Genomic DNA, 27,112 nt, shown 5'->3' with positions numbered 1-27,112 from the left:
CAATGTTCACCTCATCACATCGATCCTGAGCATAATGACAGCCTTAGAAGTTCAGGGTAACAAATCGACATTGAACTGGATCCCCAGCCATGCTGGCATCCGGGAAAATGAGGCGGCAGATGATGCAGCCAAGGCAGCAACAGACTATCCACATGTTGGGATTACTGTCCCCATCAGCCTACGACAGACCAAACTGGTGGCTGCCAGAGCCATGAAACTTATGGGGGAGGTCTTAGGTGATATCCCATCTCAACAGAGGTACTGAGCAGCGACTCAGGGAGAACCCCCTCCATATGATAGAAGCTGGTCCAGAGCGCAGTGTACCGCCATCCATCGGCTTCGTTTGGGCTTTCCCACAGCCAAGATGATGGTAGACAAGGCTGAGGAGGATATATGCCAGTACTGTCAGCACGTTGTCCAGCGGCCCCTAACACACTATCTTCTGGAGTGCAAAGTTACTGAGACACTCCGCAGGCAACTAGGACTGATATTCCCTCCCGAAGAGGACCCAGAGATGACTGCGGCCACACTAATGTACCATGGAGTCAACGAACCAGACAAGCTGTTACCCATGATAACGACATATCCTCCTTCTCGCTAGTGTCCACAGTTAGGAGTACATATGGTGTTGTCGCTTATGAGATGCACCAGATGAACTGACCAGAAGAGTGCTTGAGCAGCATATATCACATCATTGTAGAAACCTTTCCCCCTTGGGAGCCAGAGACGAGTCATCGCAAGACTGAGACCCATGCCAGGACTACGGTCTTGGCGAACATTATGCATACATACTTCCACTCCATGACTTGTAGCACAGTGGTCAGCGCAGTCGGCTCACAACCGATTGGTCCCAGGTTCGAATCCTGGGCAGGGCGAGACATACACTGTCCCTGTTAACCTTCAGTAAAAAGGTACCTGGGAGTAAGTCGATCGTTGTGGGTCGCTTCCTGGGGAATGATCAAGCACTACAAACTACTGAGCAACTCGAATGTCTCTCAAATGACCTAATGATGCACTTTCTGTGCCCAAAGTACAGGATACAAGAAAACCTGAACCTAACTCAAACCACCTACTGACTGACCGACAATTTGGCTTCCACCAACACCGCTCTACGCAGGCAGCTCTCAACATTATCCTGAACTACATTCTAATCAATAAGGCCCAAGGCTGTGTAACGGCCCTGGTTGCTAAGGACGTGGAAAAAGCCTTCGACACCGTCTGGCACTCGGGGCTGAAGTACAAGCTGTGTAACCTTTTTGACCTTCCCCTGAATGTCAAAAAGTTACTCAGCAACTTCCTTGATGGCCGTATGATGCGAATAAAGTTCAGGAACTGTCTCTCTGACCCCTTCACCCTTCACGCTTGAGTCCCCCAAGGCTCCGTTCTTTCCCCCACCTTGTACATCCTTTACACAAATAACATCCCTGACCCTGCACATCACAACACACTCACACTGGCTTATGCAGACATCACACAACTCACCGCACATGAACGCTGCAGATACCTCTCACTTAGAACTTAACGTGAGGTGGACAGGATGAGTGCTTGGGAGATCCTGTGGCGCATCAAAACAAATGTTGCCAAATCCAAAATCACCTACTTCTTCCCTAAAGGACGCCCGCCTCTACCTGTCCACCTCAGAACCACCACCACAAGAACACCCATCCCCAGAACACACAGCACCACAGTCCTAGGTGTAAACTTAGACTCCAGACTCAGACTACACACCCACATAAACGCCAAAAGAGTTATGGCCAGTTCTGCCCTCGGGCGACTGTACAAGCTCTGAGGCTCACACTCGCACACCAAGCTCCATCTGTACAAGGCTCTCATCCGTCCTCGTATAAGTCTCTTATACACCTCTCGGCCTTTCTCTTACCAAGTGTCTAGAGGTAAATACACACAGATCTAAATGGATTGTGAAAACGTGCAATTGCATTAAGTTTTATAACCTGCATGAACCACTCACTTATTTATCCATACCTCACCTATGCTATTTGTGTTTGTGGATCAACTGCAGCAACACACCTAAAGTCAATAATAACCCAACAAAAAGCTGCAGTAAGAATAATCACTAAATCCCATCCCTGGCAACACCCCCCCCACTCTTCATAGATCTAAACTTACTCCCTGTTCAGTACATCCACACTTACTACTGTGCAATCTACATCTACAGGACCTTAAACTCCAATATCAACCTTGACCTAAAACGCTTTCTTGATAGTTGTGACAGAACCTACAGGCATAACACCAGACACAAACATCTCTATGACATTCCCAGTGTCCGACTAAACCTTTACAAAAATTCAATGTATGTCAAAGGCCCTAAAATCTGGAACACCCTACCTGAGAACTCTAGAACTGCAGACACATTCATCACCTTCAAAACTACCATTAGAAAACATCTTATCTCCCTGATACACCCCATCAACTAACTACACGAATACCACCTGGTGGTTCACACTTACACTCACTCACCCATTTGACCATAAACAGAAATATTAATCTCAATCTTAAAATAATGAATCCTGTGATACTCCAATACTGAAACTATGTACTGTGCCAAAACAAAAGCATTCACATTGCTAAACTCACAAACTAGTATTTAGTCACTTAGCCATAATACCAACTTACCTCATAATTTGTAATATTTTAAAATTAAGAATTAAACTAAGTCTTCCCGAAATGCCTAGCCATGCTAGGTGTTCTAGTGGTACATTCTGTTATCATTATTTAACTACATGTAAACCATACAATAACCAAATTCTGTAAACTCAGCATTGTAATCCTTATAGAGAATAAACTTTGAATTTGAATTGAATTTGAACTGTATCACTGCAGGCAACAAGAGCATTTCACCCCTCCGTGGAAGATGTGTTCATTTAATATCCTGACCAGCCGGGCTGTGGCTCGTACGTTGGTTTGCGTGCAGCCAGCAGCAACAGCCTGGTTGATCAGGCTCTGATCCACCAGGAGGCCTGGTCACAGACCGGGCCGCGGGGGCGTTGACCCCCGGAACTCTCTCCAGGTAAACTTCAGGCATACCTGCAAGTCCCTCCCAAGAAGCTCATTGCTAGTAATCCCTTCCCTAAGTCACTTGTTAAAGCAACTGCTCAAGAAGAAATTTCTCACCTAGCTGGTAGTAATAAGTTATCACAAGTTATATACACTGATGGATCTAAACAGGAGTCTTCTGGCAGGGCTGCATCTGCTCTTGTTGCCACCTCCCTAGTTAAGAACGATAATAAATTTGTTGAGTTAGGCATAAGAATTAACAACTGGGCGTCTACACTGCAAACTGAATTGTTTGCAATCCTAATGGCACTAAAGCTAACCTATGACACTGAGCTTGACTCTATCATCATTACTGATTCTATGTCATCATTGAAGGCTCTTGACTCATATAATGACTCCAACAACATGCTCATTGGAGAAGCCAGGTATAGATACTCAAAAATTAGGGACAAAGGAATTAATGTACAATTGCTATGGATCCCATCACACATTGGATTACTCCTTCATGATAAAGTTGATATGTTAGCCAAGAAGAGTACCCAGAAGGAGAATGTTGAATATAACTTTGGTATAACTGTGTCTAGCATTAGGAATAATATTAGGTGAGAAGTAAATAATGAAAATGATTGTTATAGGAATGCAGTTAGAAGCCTGAGTAGATCTATAACCCACTATGATAACATGAACGTAGATAAGTATGTTTATGGAGCAACTTGCAATGTGAACAGACTGACTGATGTTGTAGTGGCCAGCCTTAGGCTTGGTTACAAGTACTTCTGGCAGTTTGGGAGACACACAGATGATGATCAAACTTAATGTAAATTATGTGATCAGGCATATGGTCACTCTCTTGAACACTATGTGCTTAATTGTCCACTTATTGAGGAATACAGAGACAGACAGTATAATAACCTATGTGACATGTCAAGATATCTTATTAATGAAAATAAGATACCAGATATACTAAGCAAATTTCCTAAATTTGCTTGTAACAGATAAGTGAACTATAGATATGTAGATATAAATCCATATGTATTCCTGTTAACCCTTTGGGGCCTAGTTCCTAGGCCTTTTGTGTATCCATATGCTCTTGCGCTACCGTCCACAGGATGGATATGGGGTGCACAATAAACTAGCCACTTCGGTGGCAAAATCTAATCTAAATCTAATCTCGCTGCCAAAACAAGCGTCGAAAAGCTGCAGCTAATCCAGAATCGAGCTCTGCGGTGGGTGCTAGGAGTGAGGTGGGATGACTTTGCCACCAGCGAGTCTCTCCACATCAGGACTGACACTCCTGCATTGAACGTATTCTGGAAGAAACTCAGCAACAGACAAATTGACCGACTAGAAACATACCAAGACACCTGGACAACCTTGACGAAATCATCAGAAGACCTGGAAACACTCTAAACCTATTCCAATCCCCCTACAACCCTGACCCTCCCCCTCTCTACACCTAAATCTATCCCCTAAACCCTTTCCTGCCCTCTGCAGGTGTGGACCTTAAACGACGTCCTTTTCTTTTTCACCGACCACTGTGCCTCCCTCTCTCCACCACATGCATTCCGAGAGGCAGACTATAGCGTAACCAGTTGTGACACGGCGCCACTGACCACTGTGTCCTTGCCTCCTACGCCGAGCCCAGTCTTTTTCTATGCCATCTCCGACGGTCAGCTTTGCCCAGCAACCAGTCCCTCAACCAAGCTTCAAACTGCTACGCAGATGGGTTTAGCCCTGGCTCTTTCCCTCCCCTTAAAACCATTCCCTCACCCACTACTGTTCCCCTGTCCAACTCTCCCCTTTTCACCCGCACGGGTCTTACCTGAGAGTATTTCGTATCGTATCCACTCCATATTGTTTCAGACTATGGAACAATACTCTTCTCCAAACTGAGGGACTGACCACCTCAAAAATTAAAGGGTGATGGACTGATTACATTGTCTTAACATCTCTTCTATCAACTTTTCTGTACTCGACTGAAGAAGCCTACTGTGTAGGCGAAACGTTTCGAAATAAAGATACCTAACTGTTGCATATGTGTCTTACGTAACAACAGAAAATAAAGATATTATTATTAATCAGTCACTTTGATTTATGTTTGAATTATCCTGGGTAATCCACACATATGCTGCTATGTATGATAATTTATATAATTGTATTTGTGTACTTGTACGGTACAGGTACACAAATACAGATTCAGGTACAGGCTGTACCTGAATCAACTTATACTTTTGCTGGAAGCTTAAGGCGTTATTATTAAGGTAATCGCTAAACTAAAAAGGGACATACAGCATGTAAATCCTAGCTGTGGTAAGCCATCGTATGCTTAACTACTGAAGGGGTTATCATGTGTTTTAAGATTCAAGAGGAGAGAGTGAAGTGTTTCCTGCCAGATATAACACCATCATCTGGTAGATGATGTGAGCGTCATGTTTCCTGCCAGATATAACACCATCATCTGGTAGATGATGTGAGCGTCATGTTTCCTGCCAGATATAATACCATCATCTGGTAGATGATGTGAGCGTCATGTTTCCTGCCAGATATAACACCATCATCTGGTAGATGATGTGAGCGTCATGTTTCCTGCCAGATATAACACCATCATCTGGTAGATGATGTGAGCGTCATGTTTCCTGCCAGATATAACACCATCATCTGGTAGATGATGTGAGCGTCATGTTTCCTGCCAGATATAACACCATCAGGCACCAGAGAGGCAGTCTGACACAGTACTGGAGGTGGTGTGTGGGTGCTGACACAGGTGCACAACATTTATACTTGTTTTGAGCAGTGTGTGTAGGTGGCAGGCCTAGTGCCCAGGTGCCTGATACTAGGCCTAGTGAAGGTGTTAGTCACGTTGCTAGTGTTGCACGTGAGGCAGTGTTGTGTGTGCTGACAGGTGTTGAGAACCTCTCATCTGAGGACATTGTGGTGGGCACGGCCTCTAACACAGGTGTTGTGCGTTACAAGGTGTTGCCAGGTGTTACACAGGTGTTGTGCGTTACAAGGTGTTGCCAGGTGTTACACAGGTGTTGACCGTTATAAGGTGTTGCTGGTTACCCGTCAAGGGAAGTTCCTTGACATCGGTGAGAGGCTTTTTATCCAATGAACTGGAACTGTCCTCCCCGTCCCTGGATCGAGAATGATTACCTCTCATTTACCTAGGCGTTATATAGCCCGTACGCGTTTGGAGCTCCCCTTGACATCACACTATTGTAGAGAGGTGGTGTAGTGACTAGTGTGTGGAAAATCTTCAGCAGTGTCACCTCTGATATATGTGCTTCACCATATATGGCTACGTTTGATTATACATGATACATAAAGAACTTAATGTAAGACTTCAACACACAAGCATAAGTTGCACATTGTGTAAACTGTTGAATGAAGGTGAAGGGGGAATTACAGTCACTCAGCGCGAACGAAAAAATTTTTTCCGAAAAAATTCACAAACTGAGTTAATCTTATAGAAAAATAGCTTAACTCTCTGGCAACACAATGGTACCAGAATCATTGTTCTACGACATTCCTACAAGGAATTATGGTCATTTAAATACACCTAGGGTTACGTCACCACCCGCGACAGGTGTGCTCACCCGTCGTCAATTTATTTTTTTTTTTCCGTTTTTTTTCGTGTATTTACTGTATTATTCTTTCTAAGATAATAATTGACGATTTGGTATCATAATACATTGGGCAGGACTTATACGTAGAGTTCCAACCAACCAGGAACCTCCCGACACCATTTTGCTGACGTCATGGAAAATTCCAGTCTCGGGGTGGCCGGGGAATATGGCTCAATATAACGCTATTATAGCTTCTACGGCTTATTTATCTATCACAATTGATCTAATATGACATAATAAACAATATAAATAACAAAGAAGTATGGTAAATACTCCAGAATGAATAATATATGGCATATTCCCAGAGCGCTCCATCGGGAATAATAGATTCCCATTCTCAGAGAGGGGCTTCCATTCTCTTTCTCTCACCTCCAGGGTCCTTATATTAGAGAAAACGAACATGGTTAACTATGATATACACTCGTAATGCAGTATAAGACTGAGAAAAATGTTATTTTCTCGAAAAAAAAAAAAAAAAAAAGGTGATCCGGCTGTTTCGCGGATTATCTCGGAAGTAAGTTATTCACATATATGAGCAAGTACCTTCGTTAATAATAGCAGGAATGTAATGAAATTCACAGAGAACATAAAGGAAAGATTGTTTTACAAGCTAGTGGATCGCTTTTTGAGATATCATAATTTGTTTTTGATTTATGTGAGGGCAAAAGTCAGATATTTGGCTGAAAGTCAAAAAACATACAAAATTTATTTTTTTTAAGAATGAAGAAAGGATAAATTACAGAAAATCTAACCGCTAGAGATACAGTTTAGCATTGTTTTATGCGTAGATAATGCCAAAACAACTTCTCCAAGTCCCACTTCGACGGTACCTTGCAATATGTATGATTATTAGTAAATAATTTTTTTCTCAGTTGTTTTTTGAGCTATCTTATTGAAACTTGGTCACATTACTATTGAAAGGTGCTTCTTTACGTACAAAAAAAATGAAAGAAATCGAACGAAAAATAAAAAAGTTCATGTGTTTACCTTGATATCCCCCTGAAGAGTGTGTGAAGAGTGGAGTGACTTTCATTAGTTTCTTTTTTCTTGAAATACCAGACGTTACTGTGAATTTCATATAACCTGTAGTTACCAGCGGTCGCAATGTACACAACGAGAAGCAATTATTACTACAGAAAAAGCGTCCTTCCTCCAAAATTTCCACCAGTCAACTATAGTGATAATATAGCATTTATTGTGGTGGAGACGGAAAAAAAAATAGAAAAGCTAGATACAGCAATTGATAAACAAGGGTTGAGGTCGACCGTTCGTCATTGTAGGAGTTTCCAGCAGTCACCGGTTTCTTCAACACGCAAGTTATACTTTTGTATCAATCAAATCACATATTACTCGGGTAGATAATTTCCAGTAGATCCTTCATGTGTTAGCTCAAATCACCGACCAGTATGTTTTAAATAAGTGACCCACTGATCAGATCAGATCGACTGGTCCGATCCCTTGACTGGTCCGAACCCTTGACTGGTTCAAACGGTTTCGTTGGACAATAAAGCAGACTGTAAACGGATGGGGTTGTAGGCGCCCTTATAAACACAAACTTTAAATATAAATCAGGAACATGCACGGTAAGCTGTCCAATATACAAAAACAGTTAGAAACAGAAATACAAATAGCTAGAGCTTCATTTAAGGAAGTTATTAATGGAATATTCAAGAGGTTGCTAGTAGAATTGCAGTAAATCAACCATTCAAATCATTATGAAGCTGTGTGTAGTCTGTGGTCAGTCAAACAAACGGGCTTCCACATGGGTAAATTGTCATTTTTGTGGAAATTGGTGTCACGCCCCTTGTGCAGATATCCAAGAACTAGCTACAAGCAGTGTTAATATAGGGAAGTGTTTTTGGGTATGCCCAAATGAGATAAATCTGTGGACTAAAATCACAAGGGTATTAAAAGAGGACAACATCAAAGCTGCTTTCATAGAAAACCTGGAAGCTTTCTACAACAGATGGGAACATAAAAAGTCTGGGCTGAATGGTACTGCCCTTGATACTGGCCATGTAGTCAGAAACTGTAAGGCTGGAGATGAAGTCCTGGTAGTCAGTAAATGTGGGGCTGATAGTGCTGTCCTGGGAGACAGTAATGGTGAAGCTGGAGGTGCTGTCCTAAGAGACAGTAATGGTGAAGCTGGAGATGCTGTCCTGGGAGACAGTAATGGTGAAGCTGGAGATTTTGTCCAGGTAGTCGGGAATTATACACAGGAAGGAATACATATAAATGACCTCATAGGGGACAGGAGCCATAGTAGGGAAACAAGTGTAATCAAAGATAAGATAAAACCAATATTGCAAACTAGAAATACCGCAGGAAATAGCAAACAAGAGGACTCCACTAGCAATAGTGAGGATATATTACCAAAAACAACTGGTGGGAGCTCCATTGTTGGTGCTAGGGAGGATAGAAGTAAGACAGGGAAACATGCACCAACAGGGAATACAGTCACAGAAACCCAAGGCAAACGGAAACCAAGCCTGTCCACATACTATGCACTTGGTATCTGCTGGCATGGGAAATCTGGAAAAACAGATGGGACGTGCAACTATGACCACCCTAGAAAATGCCATGCCCATATGACAACAGGAAAATGCAAACTCCCTTCCTGTAAGCTTTTTCACCCTGAACTGTGTACCTCTTCAGTACAGGAAAGACTGTGCTATAACTTAAATTGCCAGGCATACCATCTAAAGGGGACAAAAAGATACAAAACATCCAGGCCATGGGAAAACCTGGGTAGCCACAGCCACTCAAGAGGGAGAGGTTTTTTAGTGCCAGGAAAGAAAAAAAACTGGCAGGAAATGGCAGAAATCGTACACCAAATCCAGTCATTCCTGGAGTGGAACCACAGTCGATGGCCTCCACTCCAAACCAACAGATACAGATACTAATGCCGGAAAAAAATCCCCCCCCCCCAGTACCAACAATACCACCAGTCCGATGACATTCTTCTTTGCAAATATACAGGGTCTAAAGCCAGCAACAAACAACAAAATACCTTTCATCTGTGAACTGCTTGCAGAGGCAAAGGCAATGTTCGCGGCTTTCACTGAGACCCATAAAGGATCACTTGGACAACGAAATATGGATCCCAGGTTACAACCTATACAGATGTGACAGAGTGAACAGGCAAAAGGGGGGGTTGGCCTGTACATTGCAGAGTCACTTGTTTGCACAGAACTGCTTAATGCCTCAAATGATGTAGTGGAAGTTTTAGCAGTAAAGGTCGAGAACCAAAACCTAGTCATTGTGGTAGTCTACAAGCCTCCGGATGCAACATCCCAGCAATTCCAGGAACAGCTGTTAAAAATTGACCACTGTCTGGAAAATCTTCCAGCTCCTGCACCCAACATCTTGCTCCTGGGGGATTTCAACTTAAGGCACCTAAAATGGAGGAATATAGCAAATAATATTGTTGCAGTAATAACACCAGGAGGCAGCTCTGATGAAAACTCACACTCGCACGAGCTTTTAAATCTCTGCACAAAATTCAATTTAAACCAGCAAATAATAGAGCCTACTAGACTGGAGAATACACTAGACCTCATCTTCACTAACAATGATGATCTGATAAGAAATGTCACCATATCAAAAACAATATACTCAGATCACAACATAATTGAGGTTCAGACATGTATGCGTGGAGCCCCAGACAGACAAAATGAGACTAGTCACGAGGGAGCATTCACCAAATTCAACTTCAATAACAAAAACATAAAGTGGACCAAGTAAACCAAGTCCTAACCGATATAAGCTGGGAAGATACACTAAGCAACACAGACCCCCAACTTATGCCTAGAACAGATTAACTCGGTGGCACTCGATGTATGCACAAGGCTTATTCCTCTAAGAAAAAGGAGGAGTAGATGTAAAATAGAAAGAGACAGGCGCTCCCTTTACAGGCGACGGAAAAGAATAACAGAGCGGCTAAAAGAGGTCAATATATCTGAAATGCGTAGGGAGACACTGGTCAGAGAAATAGCAAGCATCGAACTTAAGCTAAAAGAATCCTTTAGGAGTCAGGAATCGCTTGAAGAACTAAAAGCCATAAATCAAATCGAAAGAAACCCAAAGTATTTCTTCTCCTATGCCAAACCAAAATCGAGAACAACGTCCAGTATTGGGCCCCTACTTAAACAAGATGGGTCCTTCACAGATGACAGCAAGGAAATGAGTGAGCTACTCAAGTCCCAATATGACTCAGTTTTCAGCAAGCCGCTAACCAGACTGAGAGTCGAAGATCAAAATGAATTTTTTATGAGAGAGGCACAAAATTTGATTAACACAAGCCTATCCGATGTTATCCTGACGCCAAATGACTTCGAACAGGCGATAAATGACATGCCCATGCACTCTGCCCCAGGGCCAGACTCATGGAACTCTGTGTTCATCAAGAACTGCAAGAAGCCCCTATCACGAGCCTTTTCCATCCTATGGAGAGGGAGCATGGACACGGGGGTCGTCCCACAGTTACTAAAATCAACAGACATAGCCCCACTCCACAAAGGGGGCACTAAAGCAACAGCAAAGAACTACAGACCAATAGCACTAACATCCCATATCATAAAAATCTTTGAAAGGGTCCTAAGAAGCAAGATCACCACCCATCTAGAAACCCATCAGTTACACAACCCAGGGCAACATGGGTTTAGAACAGGTCGCTCCTGTCTGTCTCAACTATTGGATCACTACGACAAGGTCCTAAATGCACTAGAAGACAAAAAGAATGCAGATGTAATATATACAGACTTTGCAAAAGCCTTCGACAAATGTGACCATGGCGTAATAGCGCACAAAATGTGTGCTAAAGGAATAACAGGAAAAGTCGGTCGATGGATCTATAATTTCCTCACTAACAGAACACAGAGAGTAGTCGTCAACAGAGTCAAGTCCGAGGCAGCTACGGTGAAAAGCTCTGTTCCACAAGGCACAGTACTCGCTCCCATCTTGTTCCTCATCCTCATATCCGACATAGACAAGGATGTCAGCCACAGCACCGTGTCTTCCTTTGCAGATGACACCCGAATCTGCATGACAGTGTCTTCCATTGCAGACACTGCAAGGCTCCAGGCGGACATCAACCAAATCTTTCAGTGGGCTGCAGAAAACAATATGAAGTTCAACGATGAGAAATTTCAATTACTCAGATATGGTAAACATGAGGAAATTAAATCTTCATCAGAGTACAAAATAAATTCTGGCCACAAAATAGAGCGAAACACCAACGTCAAAGACCTGGGAGTGATTATGTCGGAGGATCTCACCTTCAAGGACCATAACATTGTATCAATCGCATCTGCTAGAAAAATGACAGGATGGATAATGAGAACCTTCAAAACTAGGGAGGCCAAGCCCATGATGACACTCTTCAGGTCACTTGTTCTATCTAGGCTGGAATATTGCTGCACACTAACAGCACCTTTCAAGGCAGGTGAAATTGCCGACCTAGAAAATGTACAGAGAACTTTCAGGGCGCGCATAACGGAGATAAAACACCTCAATTACTGGGAGCGCTTGAGGTTCCTAAACCTGTATTCCCTGGAACGCAGGAGGGAGAGATACATGATTGTATACACCTGGAAAATCCTAGAGGGACTAGTACCGAACTTGCACACGAAAATCACTCACTGCGAAAGCAAAAGACTTGGCAGACGATGCACCATCCCCCCAATGAAAAGCAGGGGTGTCACTAGCACGTTAAGAGACCATACAATAAGTGTCAGAGGCCCGAGACTGTTCAACTGCCTCCCAGCACACATAAGGGGGATTACCAACAGACCCCTGGCAGTCTTCAAGCTGGCACTGGACAAGCACCTAAAGTCAGTTCCTGATCAGCCGGGCTGTGGCTCGTACGTTGGTTTGCGTGCAGCCAGCAGCAACAGCCTGGTTGATCAGGCTCTGATCCACCAGGAGGCCTGGTCACGGACCGGGCCGCGGGGGCGTTGACCCCCGGAACTCTCTCCAGGTAAACTCCAGGTAATCATCTGGTAGATGATGTGAGCGTCATGTTTCCTGCCAGACATAACACCATCATCTGGTAGATGATGTGAGCGTCATGTTTCCTGCCAGATATAACACCATCATCTGGTAGATGATGTGAGCATCATGTTTCCTGCCAGATATAATAACATCTGGTAGATGATGTGAGCGTCATGTTTCATTTAACTGGTAGATGATGTGAGCATCATGTCTCCTGCCAGATATAATAACATCATCTGGTAGATGATGTGAGCGTCATGTTTCCTGCCAGATTTAACACCATCATCTGGTAGATGATGTGAGTGTCATGTTTCCTGCCAGATATAATACCATCATCTTGTAGATGATGTGAGCGTCATGTTTCCTGCCAGATATAACACCATCATCTGGTAGATGATGTGAGCGTCATGTTTCCTGCCAGATATAATACCATCATCTGGTCAGTCGTCACGTGAGGTCACAGACCCTGAGCTGCTTTGGGGATTAGTGTGGACGGTTACAAAGCATGGCTTGCTTCTGCAGTGTTTTAAAAATTGAGGTTGGAGAGTTGAAGGAGGAGGTCTTGCTTCTCCAGGAGGAGATTAGGAGGCTGAAGGTCCACCTCAATGGGTCTGGGAGAGAGTGTGAGGTGGCTGGATTTGTGGGGAATGAGGCTTCTAGCAGTGAGGTGCAGTCTGTCTCTCGCTGTGAGGGGGCTGTAGTTGGGGAGGTAGCAACGGCTACCAGCAGTGAGGTGCAGCCCAGCACCTGCTACAAGTGGCGAGTGGTTCACAGTAATGGAAGGCGCATCAGAGTAAGGAAAGTTAAGAGTGAAGATCTGAAGGTAGGAAATCGCTTCTCTGTTCTTCAGGATGAATGTACTTCAGTGGCCAGTGAAGGTAAGGGTACTACTGCCCCTGCTAACAGAGGTAAGCGCATTCTTGTGGTTGGTGACTCTCAGGTAAGATATATTGACCGTGCTTTTTGTAATAGGAATAAGAAGATGAGAGATAGAGTGTGCTTCCCTGGAGCTGGTGTTGGGGACATTGTCAACAGGCTGGATAATATCATGTCAGGTAATGGGAACAAGCCCATTATCTGTCTCAGTGCTGGTGGAAATGATATTGGGAAGGGTAGGAGAGAAGAGCTGCTAGATAAGTACAGGTCAGCTATAGATTTCATTAAGTCTAAGGGAGGGATCCCAATCATATGTAGCATCTTGCCTAGAAGGGGAGTAGGAAATGAATGGTTGTCTAGGGCAATTGGTGTAAATTTCTGGCTAGACAGATACTGCAAGGAACTTGCAATCCCATTCATTGACAACTGGAACAACTTTTATGGCAAACATGATATGTATGCAAGGGATGGGGTACATCTCTCTGGGGCAGGGGTGGTAGCACTTGCAGACTCGATTGAGAAGGCCATTGGTGAAATGCCTATGATTTTAAACTGATGGAAGATAGAGGTATGTGTGTGTGTGTGGGAAACAAGCAGGTTGCAACACTAGGGTTGGAAACAGTAAATGTATAAAAGGCATTCAGCATGAAGTTATAAATAAAGACAATAGATCAGGTCAGCAAACAAAGGGGGACAGCAGAGGGCAGCAAGGGACTAGCTCCCTTAAGGTTTACTATACTAATAGCAGGAGTATAAGAAATAAGATAGATGAGCTAAGATTAATTGCAAGTGCAGGAAACATAGATATTATTGCTATAACAGAGACCTGGCTCGATCTGAAAGATAGAGAGATGCCCTCTGAATGTCACATACAAGGCTATAAATTATTCCACACTGACAGGGTCAACAGGAAAGGTGGTGGAGTAGCGATGTATGTCAGAGACAATTTAAATTGTTGTGTTAGACAAGATATTAAATTAGAAGCGTCAGCCACTGAATCTGTTTGGTTACAGCTTCTCGAGGGCCGAGAAAAACTAATTTTGGGTGTGATTTACAGGGCCCCAAATCTTGATAGGGAGTGCAGTAAACTTCTATGGGACGAAATTCGTAAGGCATCTACATACGAAAATGTTGTGCTAATGGGAGATTTCAACTATAGACAGATTGACTGGAGCAATTTGACAGGAAATTTAGAGTCAGGTGACTTTCTTGATACGATCCAGGATTGTTTTTTAAAACAGTTTGTGACAGAGCCAACTAGGGGAAATAACCTCCTTGACTTGGTTCTTGCCAGTAGGGAAACACTAATTAATAATCTTGAGGTTAATGATGAGCTTGGGGAAAGTGATCACAAATCACTCAGTTTTAATATATCATGGAATTCCCCTAATAATGGCAATCAAGTCTCCGTCCCTGACTTTCGCTTGGCTGATTTCATAGGACTGAAAAATTACTTAGGTGGGCTGAACTGGAATGACCTGACTAAGGGTCAGGTAGGTGGTGATGGTTGCCGATATGATGCTTTCCAGGGCATAGTTCTAGCTGCTCAGTCAAATTATGTTCCAAATAGGGAAATCAGATCAAACAAAAATGATCCTAAATGGACGAAGAATAGATTAAAATATCTGATTGGTCAAAAGAGAGGCATATATAGGCAAATCAAAAGAGGAGAGGGGCAATTAAGAAATCGATATATTCAGTTAAAGAGAGAAATAAAAAAGGAAATTAGAAAAGCAAAAAGAGATTATGAGGTTAAAGTTGCAAGAGAATCAAAGACTAACCCAAAAGGATTCTTTCAGGTATACAGAAGTAAGATCAGGGACAAGATAGGCCCACTCAAAAGTTCCTCGGGTCAGCTCACGGACAGTGATAAGGAAATGTGTAGAATTTTTAACACATACTTCCTCTCAGTTTTTACACAGGACGATACCAGCTATATTCCAGTAATGATAAATTATGTAGAACAGGACGATAATAAACTGTGCACGATTAGGGTCACAAGTGACATGGTCCTTAGGCAAATAGATAAATTAAAACCTAACAAATCCCCAGGCCCTGATGAACTGTATGCAAGGGTTCTAAAGGAATGTAAAGAGGAGCTTAGCACACCTTTGGCTAATCTTTTCAACATATCACTACAAACTGGCATGGTGCCAGATAAGTGGAAAATGGCAAATGTGATACCTATTTTCAAAACAGGTGACAGGTCCTTAGCTTCGAACTATAGACCAATAAGCCTAACCTCCATAGTGGGAAAATTTATGGAATCAATAATTGCCGAGGCAGTTCGTAGCCACCTTGAAAAGCATAAATTAATCAACGAATCTCAGCATGATTTTACAAAGGGGCGTTCCTGCCTTACGAATTTATTAACTTTTTTCACTAAGGTATTTGAGGAGGTAGATCATGGTAATGAATATGATATTGTGTATATGGACTTCAGTAAGGCTTTTGACAGGGTCCCACACCAGAGACTATTGAGGAAAATTAAAGCACATGGAATAGGAGGAGAAATTTTTTCCTGGATAAAGGCATGGTTGACAAATAGGCAGCAGAGAGTTTGCATAAATGGGGAGAAATCAGAGTGGGGAAGCGTCACGAGCGGTGTTCCACAGGGGTCAGTGTTGGGCCCCCTGCTGTTCACAATCTACATAAACGACATAGATGAGGGCATAAAGAGCGACATCGGCAAGTTTGCCGATGACACCAAAATAGGCCGTCGAATTCATTCTGACGAGGACATTCGAGCACTCCAGGAAGATTTGAATAGACTGATGCAGTGGTCGGAGAAGTGGCAGATGCAGTTTAATATAGACAAATGCAAAGTTCTAAATGTTGGACAGGACAATAACCATGCCACATATAAACTAAATAATGTAGATCTTAATATTACGGATTGCGAAAAAGATTTAGGAGTTCTGGTTAGCAGTAATCTGAAACCAAGACAACAGTGCATAAGAGTTCGCAATAAAGCTAATAGAATCCTTGGCTTCATATCAAGAAGCATAAATAATAGGAGTCCTCAGGTTGTTCTTCAACTCTATACATCATTGGTTAGGCCTCATTTAGATTATGCTGCACAGTTTTGGTCACCGTATTGCAGAATGGATATAAATTCTCTGGAAAATGTACAAAGGAGGATGACAAAGTTGATCCCATGTATCAGAAACCTTCCCTATGAGGATAGACTAAGGGCCCTGAATCTGCACTCTCTAGAAAGCCATAGAATTAGGGGGGATATGATTGAGGTGTATAAATGGAAGACAGGAATAAATAAAGGGGATGTAAATAGTGTGCTGAAAATATCTAGCCTAGACAGGACTCGCAGCAATGGTTTTAAGTTGGAAAAATTCAGATTCAGGAAGGATATAGGAAAGTACTGGTTTGGTAATAGAGTTGTGGATGAGTGGAACAAACTCCCAAGTACAGTTATAGAGGCCAGAACGTTGTGTAGCTTTAAAAATAGGTTGGATAAATACATGAGTGGATGTGGGTGGGTGTGAGTTGGACCTGATAGCTTGAGCTACCAGGTCGGTTGCCGTGTTCCTCCCTTAATTCAATGTGACCTGACCTGACTAGGTTGGGTGCATTGGCTTAAGCCGGTAGGAGACTTGGACCTGCCTCGCATGGGCCAGTAGGCCTTCTGCAGTGTTCCTTCGTTCTTATGTTCTTATATAACACCATCATCTGGTAGATGATGTGAGCGTCATGTTTCCTGCCAGATATAACACCATCATCTGGTAGATGATGTGAGCGTCATGTTTCCTGCCAGATATAACACCATCATCTGGTAGATGATGTGAGCATCATGTTTCCTGCCAGATATAATAACATCATCTGGTAGATGATGTGAGCGTCATGTTTCCTGCCAGATATAACACCATCATCTGGTAGATGATGTGAGCATCATGTTTCCTGCCAGATATAACACCATCATCTGGTAGATGATGTGAGCATCATGTTTCCTGCCAGATATAACACCATCATCTGGTAGATGATGTGAGCGTCATGTTTCCTGCCAGATATAACACCATCATCTGGTAGATGATGTGAACGTCGTCTGCCGGCGCTGATCTACCACAAGATACGGCTTCTGTAACTTTGCTTTTATATCAATAACTTTATTGAAATATATTTTGAATAAAAATATAAGTAGAACTATCATTATTTTTAATATTTTCTTGCGGAGTCATTAGAGGAAACTTATATAGTGTCTTCCTGGTTAATAAAAGTGTTGGTAAAACTGTTATGTAATGGGTTATTAGTGAGAACTGAGCAGTAAGACCGCAGGGTCGACCCGCAAGCTGATGAAAGAATTATATTGAAAATCATTATGGAACTGCATGTATGGCATGGCGAGGCTAAGTATGGATTGCCATCCATGGACCTAAAAAGTCTTCAAATGCTGGTGAGGGAATTTTGTTTTTATCAATAAGTAAAAATAGGAATTGTGGTCACCAGTTTATTTTTCTTCCACCAGTAAGTGCTAAAACCTCTCAATAAACTGTAAATACGGAAGTAAAGACCTTTTATTACACTATTTATTTCAGTATAATGTGGGGTTAAAAAACTTTTACATTTATCTTTGCTCCTGCAGTGTTCTTTATAGTAAATCAATGGAAATAAGTCTGACGTTATTGGTTTATCCTTGATTGGTAAGTAAATATTTAAGTAAGTTTATTTTGCTTCAGTTTTACAGTTTATAAATGATTACAACTGTCTTATATAGCATGTGTAAATTATCCAGGATAACCCCTAAAAAAGTCAAAAACTTGTTTCCCTTGGAGTCCTTGTTATACCTTACAATTAGTAAAATATTATTCTGTCGTAGTTCTTAATAATACTAACACAATGCTCTTAAATAATTAGATACTAATAAACTATATAAACATATTTAAGTGAATTAGATGAGTATAAAGAAAATATCAGTCGAATATAAATTACATGGACATTAATTATAGCAGCAGCGACTTCCAAGCTCCGTACTTTTCTCCAACTATCAGAGCTACCAATGCTCCTATGATGACCTAGTTACAAGCAAAACTGCACTACCCAACGTAGCACCCAGAATGACCAAAGATTACCAACAGTGAAACCTACAAATCGAAAATAATAGAGATCAAAGGAAGACTGCACACAAACCGAAAGCAACACCCCTCTGCCAGCCGAACAACGTAACCCTAAGCTTTGTATACTACAACTTCTTCTTAACTACAACAATTCCTGTAGTATTATGAGGCGCAATCTAAGAGGAAACAGCACCAAGGCCAGCAAGAAAACACCGAAAAATCAACTATTCAACAAGTATAGCCAGGAGGACGCCGGCCCAGCAACCACCTCACTCACCACCGCTCAAAGCCACACCACAACAATAACAACAAACATGGCTGCCACCAGCCCATCCCCTCTCTTCCCCGGATTCAACCTACCAAGTAGTCTCTCAGGTATGACCAACGATCCAGATACCCTAAAGACATGCATCTCCAACTTAGCTATTGAAAATATGAATCTTCGAGAGACGCTAACAAAACAAGACACCAGGATGACACAACTCGAGAACAAAATCCTCAGTCTTGAACAAAAGTTAACAACACCAGGAATGACTAACTGTGGCAAGACCATCCAGACAGTCATAGATAACCATACTCAACAAATAATATCTCTTAATACAAAGGTTGAAGAAGCAGTAAAAGAATGGAAGAACAACTTAGATAACCAGTTCAGTGACTACTTTGCTCTCCAAGAAGATAAAACTGAGCAAGATAAACTATCGGACGCAGTAATAGTTAACAGTGATATGAACCAAACAAACAGTAAAGAAATTACTCTCCAGATCATAAAGGACCAAACAAGTGTTATTGTACCCGAGTCAGAAATAAAAGAAGCCAGGTTACTAGGATCCCATGGTAGAAAAAGTGTTATGCTTAGATTCCACTCACATGACAGGAAAAAAGACTTAATAATTGCATCTATTAAAGTAAAGAAAGAGGTATACATAAACGAGTGTCTTACCAAAAAACGTCAGAACCTCCTGTATAGAGTCAGAAAACTTAAGCGGGAGAATAACGACACAATACACCAATGCTTCACACGGGATGGGAAAATTCTTGTTAGGAAAACAAATGTAGGTCAACTGTACACAATCACGAACGAGAATGATCTATCACGATTTCTCAGGGATACTAATCTTACAGAGAATAACTAAACAATGTCCAACTTAAAAGCCTACGTAGTGTAGTGTATGTTTTGCTCCATTATTGTTCAAATTTCATTGTGCAATCTCTTAGTAATTAAATAATCAACTACCTCATTTTGTGATTTTACTAGTAAGCATAAGTCACCTTATGTGATTTTGTTATTTACTATTGTTCGCTTAAACATTAGCTGAATTGATACTTTCTCTGTCCATATTACTACCTCATATTTTTTTAAATACTATCAATTGATATTACTTACTAAAATTAATAATTATCATTTTTACTAAAATTTCAATTTACTCTTAACATTTTTGACATTTAATAACCATTACTTGTCTAATTACCTTTACCTGTTTTAATACCACATTTACTATCTTAGATTACTCCTAATTACCTTGTACTGCAATATAACCAAGAATAACTACCAGTGCAATATTGAATGAAATAAACATTACTTTTTCACTTTTTTGTAATCATTATTACTTACTAAAATTTTATTAAACACCATATTTACTACCAGTCAATTTTACTTTTGTACATTAAACATTATCTTATACTTCCCATAACATTTTGTTGCCAAATTTTCAAGTTTGTATATTCAACCCCAACCTTTATATTATCCTTTGTACCTGTGTACCTGGGTACCTGTCTACCATCTTACTATCATATTATAACCAAGACATTACCATTGTTGTTTTTTTACTATTATTCTTTTGGTACTTTAATTGTGAATTTTATTTTGTCAATTTAAATCTAGTTATAATCTTGATCTTGTCAACAACCTATACCAGACTCTAGTGCAATTGCAAGTACCATTTCAAATTGTATTTTTATATTATAAGTTTATATTATAATTCCTACCATCTGTCCATTTAACTTTGTTTACCATTACTTAATTTTAGTCCCTTATATATTTTCTCCTTTATTTTAGCTTTATATAACTACCCTAGTTTATATACAGGAAGGCCCCGCTTTACGGCGTTTCACTTTACGGCGTTCCGCTAATACGGACATTTCAAATTATGACCAAAACTGGCTATACGGCTCCCCCCACCTGACTTTCTAATACGGTCACCGTGCCCCACCCTGTTTGTTTACATTCTCCATGAGCTCAGTAAGCACTAAGTCTCTCCATTTTGTCTGGAAACTCCAAAATTTCAAATGTTTTTAAAAGTTATTTCATATTTTATATATACTCTGATAATTATACTTATGTATACCTGTACCTAAATAAACTTACATACTGTGCTGGCATGCAGGTACACATTAAAATCGGTAAGTGTCTCCAGACGTCATATTAGTAATGATAATAATAATCATCGAGTCATTTAAATGTCGTATATTACGTTAATATACACATTTTCGTTAATCCATCCATGATATTTTTTTCAAAATTATATAATAAACACGATGCATAACATATAAATAAGATAAATACACCCCACAGTAGAATAAATAAACATAAATGTGAGATGTGGTAGCAGACGACTTGCACAAGTGACGCCATATTAGAAATGATAATAATAATAATAATAACAATACTCACCGAGTCTCATTAAATGTCGTATATTACGGTAATATACACAATTTCATTAATCCATCCATGATATTTTTTTCAAAATTATATAATAAACACGATGCATAACATATAAATAAGATAAATACACCCCACAGTAGAATAAATAAACATAAATGTGAGATGTGGTAGCAGACGACTTGCACAAGTGACGCCATATTAGAAATGATAATAATAATAACAATACTCACCGAGTCTCATTAAATGTCGTATATTACGTTAATATACACATTTTCATTAATCCATCCATGATATTTTTTTTCAAAATTATATAATAAACACGATACATAACATAAAAAGATGATAAATACACCCCACAATAGAATAAATAAACATAAATATAAGATGTGGGAGCCACATAACTTGTACAAGTGATGGCAAGAATAACATTTTCTCTAATCTAACATAAGAGAAAATGTGTTACTTGGGGTAACTGTAGAAAATTATTCCTTTCGTATGTATGTAAGTAAGTTTATTCAGGTATACACAAATGCAGTTACATAGATTATCATACATAACAACATACGTGTAGAGAACCTAGGATAACCCAAAAAAGTCAGTGTGACTTATTTTCATTGCCTTCACTCAGAGCTTCATTTCTTCTCAAAATGATGTTACATGAGAATGGGAGTGTTCTTCTTTATTAATTCTACCGTATCAATGTAGAGACAACCTGTACACAATGTAACTTGTACACAAACCAGACGTGTACACTTCGTTTGTTTACAAAACTTACGTTCGCCTGGTTTGTTTACATAACTCTGCGCTTGTCCCCTCTCATGTACTCATTCTTTCTCTCTCTCATTTATTCGTTTTATCTCATTTACTCACTCCTGACCCTACATTAAGACTACAAATATTTTAACGTAAGTAATGAGTGAACTGTATATACATTTTATCGCTCTGGGATGCTTAAATATCATAGAATAGTATGTGTGGGTGGGGTGGCCTGGTATGGTAGCCTGGCTGACACCATACATACCACACTTGATTTCTTACAATAAATACTACTTGTCTCACCCTAGATTAAGACTATAAATATTTTAAGGTAAGTAATGAGTGCACTATGTGTGTATTGTACTTTTTTATTGTTTTTTGATGCCTGGTTCTATTGCTAACGTAATATATGTTAGTGTAAACTTGTTATCTAGTGTTTGTATGCATTTATAAGTGGAAAAAAAGGGTGTTCCACTTTACGGCGGTTTCCGCTTTACGGCGGTAGCCTGGAACCTAACCTGCCGTATAAGTGGGGCCCTCCTGTATTCACAATTGTTAAAATAATCAAGGTGCTATTCTCAGGTGCTAAAGTAGAATAAGTTCACAATTTTGCCATTACATTCCAAAGCTCATTTATTTGATTACCACTTTATTGTTCACCACAACCTATATTAGTCCCTTTTATATTATAATTTTATACTATAATTCTAACTTTAAAAAATTACCTTTATAGTACTACCTACTATCATATTCCCAAGCTCCATTATTTGATCATCACTTTATTTGTATTAGTCCCTTTTATATTGTCTCCTTTATTTTAGCTTAAAAAAAAAAAAAAAAAAAAAACTAAGCTCATTATTTTACATTTGTTAAATAATTCAGGTGCTATTTTTTAGCTTAAGACTATTTACTTTGTTTATACTTAATTCTAACTATAGATTCACTACAAATCTTATGATTACAAGCATTGATTCTGATACCAACCTCTTATTTAATGACTTAAATGAATCAAACAGTTACTGTAATTACTACACAGCAGAACAATCAAAGGCACTTCTCAGTGCCAACAACAACATAACTATCTTTAACTACAATATCGGATCTTTAAGCAAGCATTACGATGACCTCATAGCATTACTAAATTCCTTACATGCCAATATGTCCATCATTACACTAACTGAAACCTGGCTAAAGCCTGATAGTACAGATGTCTATGCCATTCCTGGTTACACAGCCATACACAACTGTAGGCCAGACCAACTAGGGGGTGGCACAGCCATATACTACTCAGACCAACTAGAATGTATCACTAATACTTGCACAAGGGATGAACATGGGGAATATATAATAGCTAAATTCAAATCCAAATACCTACAAAAACCTCTCACATTGATAAACATCTACAGAGTTCCACAGTCAAACATTAGTCAATTTAGTCAAAACCTAGGAAGTATGATAACTGATGCACGCATGAACAAAGATCACTTACTATCAGGTGACTTCAATATAAATCTCCTGCAAGACCAGGACCCACACATTACTGAATTCACAAACACAATGAGTAACTGTATGTTACTACCAACAGTAACAAAACCTACAAGAGTTACAGAGACTAGTGTTTCCCTACTTGACCACATCTGGACCAACACCATATCCCCTTTAAAATCAGGCATAATTACAGATAATACCACAGACCACTACCCTACTTTCCTCATAACAACTCTTGGTAAACTACCCCAAGACACTACTAAAGTCACCTTCAGACTTCACAATGAGGCAGCCATTAATAACTTCACAACAGCAGTAGCAAACATTGATTGGCACACTGAGCTAGAAATCTATACAGATATTGACGAATGTATTAATAATTTTCTAGAAAAGACCCAATACCTCTATAACAAGCACTGCCCTAAAAAAACTAAACAGATGACAGCTAAGAGACTGAACAGTCCCTGGCTAACACCCAGCATTCTCAAATCCATAAATACAAAACACCAATATGAAAAACAGTACAGAATGGGTCACATAACCAGAGACCAAACAAAACGTTACTCGTCAATCCTAACCAGCCTGATAAGAAAGGCAAAAAAATTGTATTATGAGAACAGATTGTCCAACTTACGAGGTGATATAAAAAAGACCTGGAAAACCCTATCAGAAATTCTGGGAACAAAAAAGATATCACGAAATAGCGAAATAAAATTAGCAAAATCAGATGAACCCCAACTCCCACCAACAGAAACAGCAAACAGACTCAATGATTTCTTCTCCACTATAGGACAAAACCTTGCCAATAAAATCCCAAGCTCAGATACCCCACCAAATGACTACCTCACCGGCAACTACCCGAACACACTGTTCCTAGCTCCGACTAACCCATACGAAGTCTCCCTTATTATCAACACACTAAAAAACAAGGCAGGAGATTTAAATACCTTACCACCCTTTATATACAAAAAACTGTCACAAGTGCTATCACCAATCATTGCAACACTCTTTAACAAATCCATTGAATCCTCCACCTTCCCTACAGTACTCAAAATAGCAAGGGTCACCCCGATCCACAAAGGAGGAGACCAAACAGAGTTGAATAACTATAGGCCAATATCCAACTTACACCCTCTCTCAAAAATCTTCGAAAAATTAATTCATAAACGAATCTACTCCTACCTTATCTCCCAAAACATACTCAACCCCTGCCAATTTGGATTCAGGCCTAATAAAAATACTAATGATGCTATTATACACATGCTAGAACATATATACACTGCAATAGATAAAAAAGAAGTCCCACTGGGGATCTTCATTGACTTACGTAAAGCTTTTGATACAGTTGACCATGACTTGCTCCACGTAAAATTGTCACACTATGGTATAAGAGGGCACTCCCTCAACTACCTCAAGTCATACCTCAGCAACAGAAGCCAATATGTGTACGCAAATGGGGCAAACTCTTCTGCGCAACCAATTACAGTTGGTGTCCCACAGGGAAGTGTCCTTGGCCCTCTTCTCTTTCTCCTATACATAAATGACCTTCCAAATGCTTCGCAATTACTCAAACCCACACTATTTGCAGATGACACTACATACGTCTTCTCTCACCCGAGCCCAGTCACACTAGCCAATACTGTAAATACCAAATTACAGAAAATATCTACCTGGATGAAGACTAACAAACTTACACTAAACATTGACAAAACCTACTTCATTCAGTTTGGTAACAGAGCTACAGATGTCCCTCTTAACATAATGATAAACGGATCACCTATCACAAAGCTAACAGAGGGAAAATTCTTAGGAATCCACCTTGATAATAGACTCAAATTTCATACACATATACAACAAATTTCTAAGAAAATTTCCAAGACTGTAGGCATACTATCGAAGATACGGTACTATGTTCCACAGTCAGCCCTCCTGGCCCTATATCACTCTCTTATTTACCCCTATCTCACCTATGGAATTTGTGCATGGGGCTCAACAACAATTAACCATCTCAGACCACTAATTACACAACAAAAGGCTGCAGTTAGAATGATAACAAATTCTCACTACAGGCAGCACACTCCACCAATATTCAATACACTAAACCTACTCACCATACAAAACATCCATACTTATTACTGCACCTATTACATACATAGAACACTTAACTCTGATATTAACCCTCCCCTCAAACATCTCCTTGCCAACCTCAACAGAACACATGACCATAACACAAGGCACAGATCACTCTTTGATGTTCCTCGTGTCCATCTCACACTGTGCAAAAACTCAATGCACATAAAAGGCCCTAAAATCTGGAATTCATTACCTGTAAATATAAAAGAAACACTACCTGTTTATAAATTCAAGTCTCTTCTCAAAGATCACTTACTCACCCAAAACCAAATAAATACTGAATAACTGAACCTTATAAATTGTATATCTTAAATGTTTCTCACAATTATATCACATAAATGTTAAACCTAAAACCCAATCTAACTTTATTATTTTTTAAATACACTACCTAACAGAATACTCCATACGACTGAATGTACAACAATGCATGCAACCATATGACCTGTCTTTGTAATACTCATTTGTGCTTTATAGTTATCTGTTTACAATAATGTATTATCACTGATTTCATCATTGCTTAGTTTATTTTAAGCCAGCCCGAAATGCTATGCATAGTATAAGTGGCTTTGGCATGCTGCTCTTATCTGTATTTTTTTGTACCTCTGTATGTATGCTCAAATTGTTAATAAATAAATAATTTTATTTTATTTTTATTATCACACTGGCCGATTCCCACCAAGGCAGGGTGGCCCGAAAAAGAAAAACTTTCACCATCATTCACTCCATCACTGTCTTGCCAGAAGGGTGCTTTACACTACAGTTTTTAAACTGCAACATTAACACCCCTCCTTCAGAGTGCAGGCACTGTACTTCCCATCTCCAGGACTCAAGTCCGGCCTGCCGGTTTCCCTGAATCCCTTCATAAATGTTACTTTGCTCACACTCCAACAGCACGTCAAGTATTAAAAACCATTTGTCTCCATTCACTCCTATCAAACACGCTCATGCATGCCTCCTGGAAGTCCAAGCCCCTCGCACACAAAACCTCCTTTACCCCCTCCCTCCAACCTTTCCTAGGCCGACCCCTACCCCGCCTTCCTTCCACTACAGACTGATACACTCTTGAAGTCATTCTGTTTCGCTCCATTCTCTCTACATGTCCGAACCACCTCAACAACCCTTCCTCAGCCCTCTGGACAACAGTTTTGGTAATCCCGCACCTCCTCCTAACTTCCAAACTACGAATTCTCTGCATTATATTCACACCACACATTGCCCTCAGACATGACATCTCCACTGCCTCCAGCCTTCTCCTCGCTGCAACATTCATCACCCACGCTTCACACCCATATAAGAGCGTTGGTAAAACTATACTCTCATACATTCCCCTCTTTGCCTCCAAGGACAAAGTTCTTTGTCTCCACAGACTCCTAAGTGCACCACTCACTCTTTTTCCCTCATCAATTCTATGATTCACCTCATCTTTCATAGACCCATCCGCTGACACGTCCACTCTCAAATATCTGAATACGTTCACCTCCTCCATACTCTCT

The 27,112-nt window shown here is 40.4% G+C and overlaps 1 protein-coding gene and 1 non-coding gene across 2 annotated transcripts in view; both read left to right on the top strand.

Moving 5' to 3' along the window:
- The first annotated feature begins 802 nt into the window (after nt 1–802).
- Nucleotides 803–876, top strand: TRNAV-CAC (transfer RNA valine (anticodon CAC)). The gene has a single exon. It is a non-coding gene; the product is annotated as a tRNA-Val (tRNA).
- Nucleotides 877–17,757: 16,881 nt separating this feature from the next.
- LOC128693249 (metaxin-1) overlaps nt 17,758–27,112 on the top strand; it is a 97,773-nt gene continuing 88,418 nt past the window's right edge. The window contains exon 1 of the mRNA XM_070081611.1: nt 17,758–17,916. Within this exon, the coding sequence (XP_069937712.1) occupies nt 17,842–17,916 (75 nt within the window). The 5' untranslated portion in view covers nt 17,758–17,841. The remainder of the gene's footprint in view (nt 17,917–27,112) is intronic.

This window comes from Cherax quadricarinatus, chromosome 6 (genome assembly GCF_038502225.1).
Source record: "Cherax quadricarinatus isolate ZL_2023a chromosome 6, ASM3850222v1, whole genome shotgun sequence".
NCBI classification, from domain to species: Eukaryota; Metazoa; Arthropoda; class Malacostraca; order Decapoda; family Parastacidae; genus Cherax; species Cherax quadricarinatus.
This window is presented reverse-complemented; position numbering and strand designations above follow the sequence as displayed.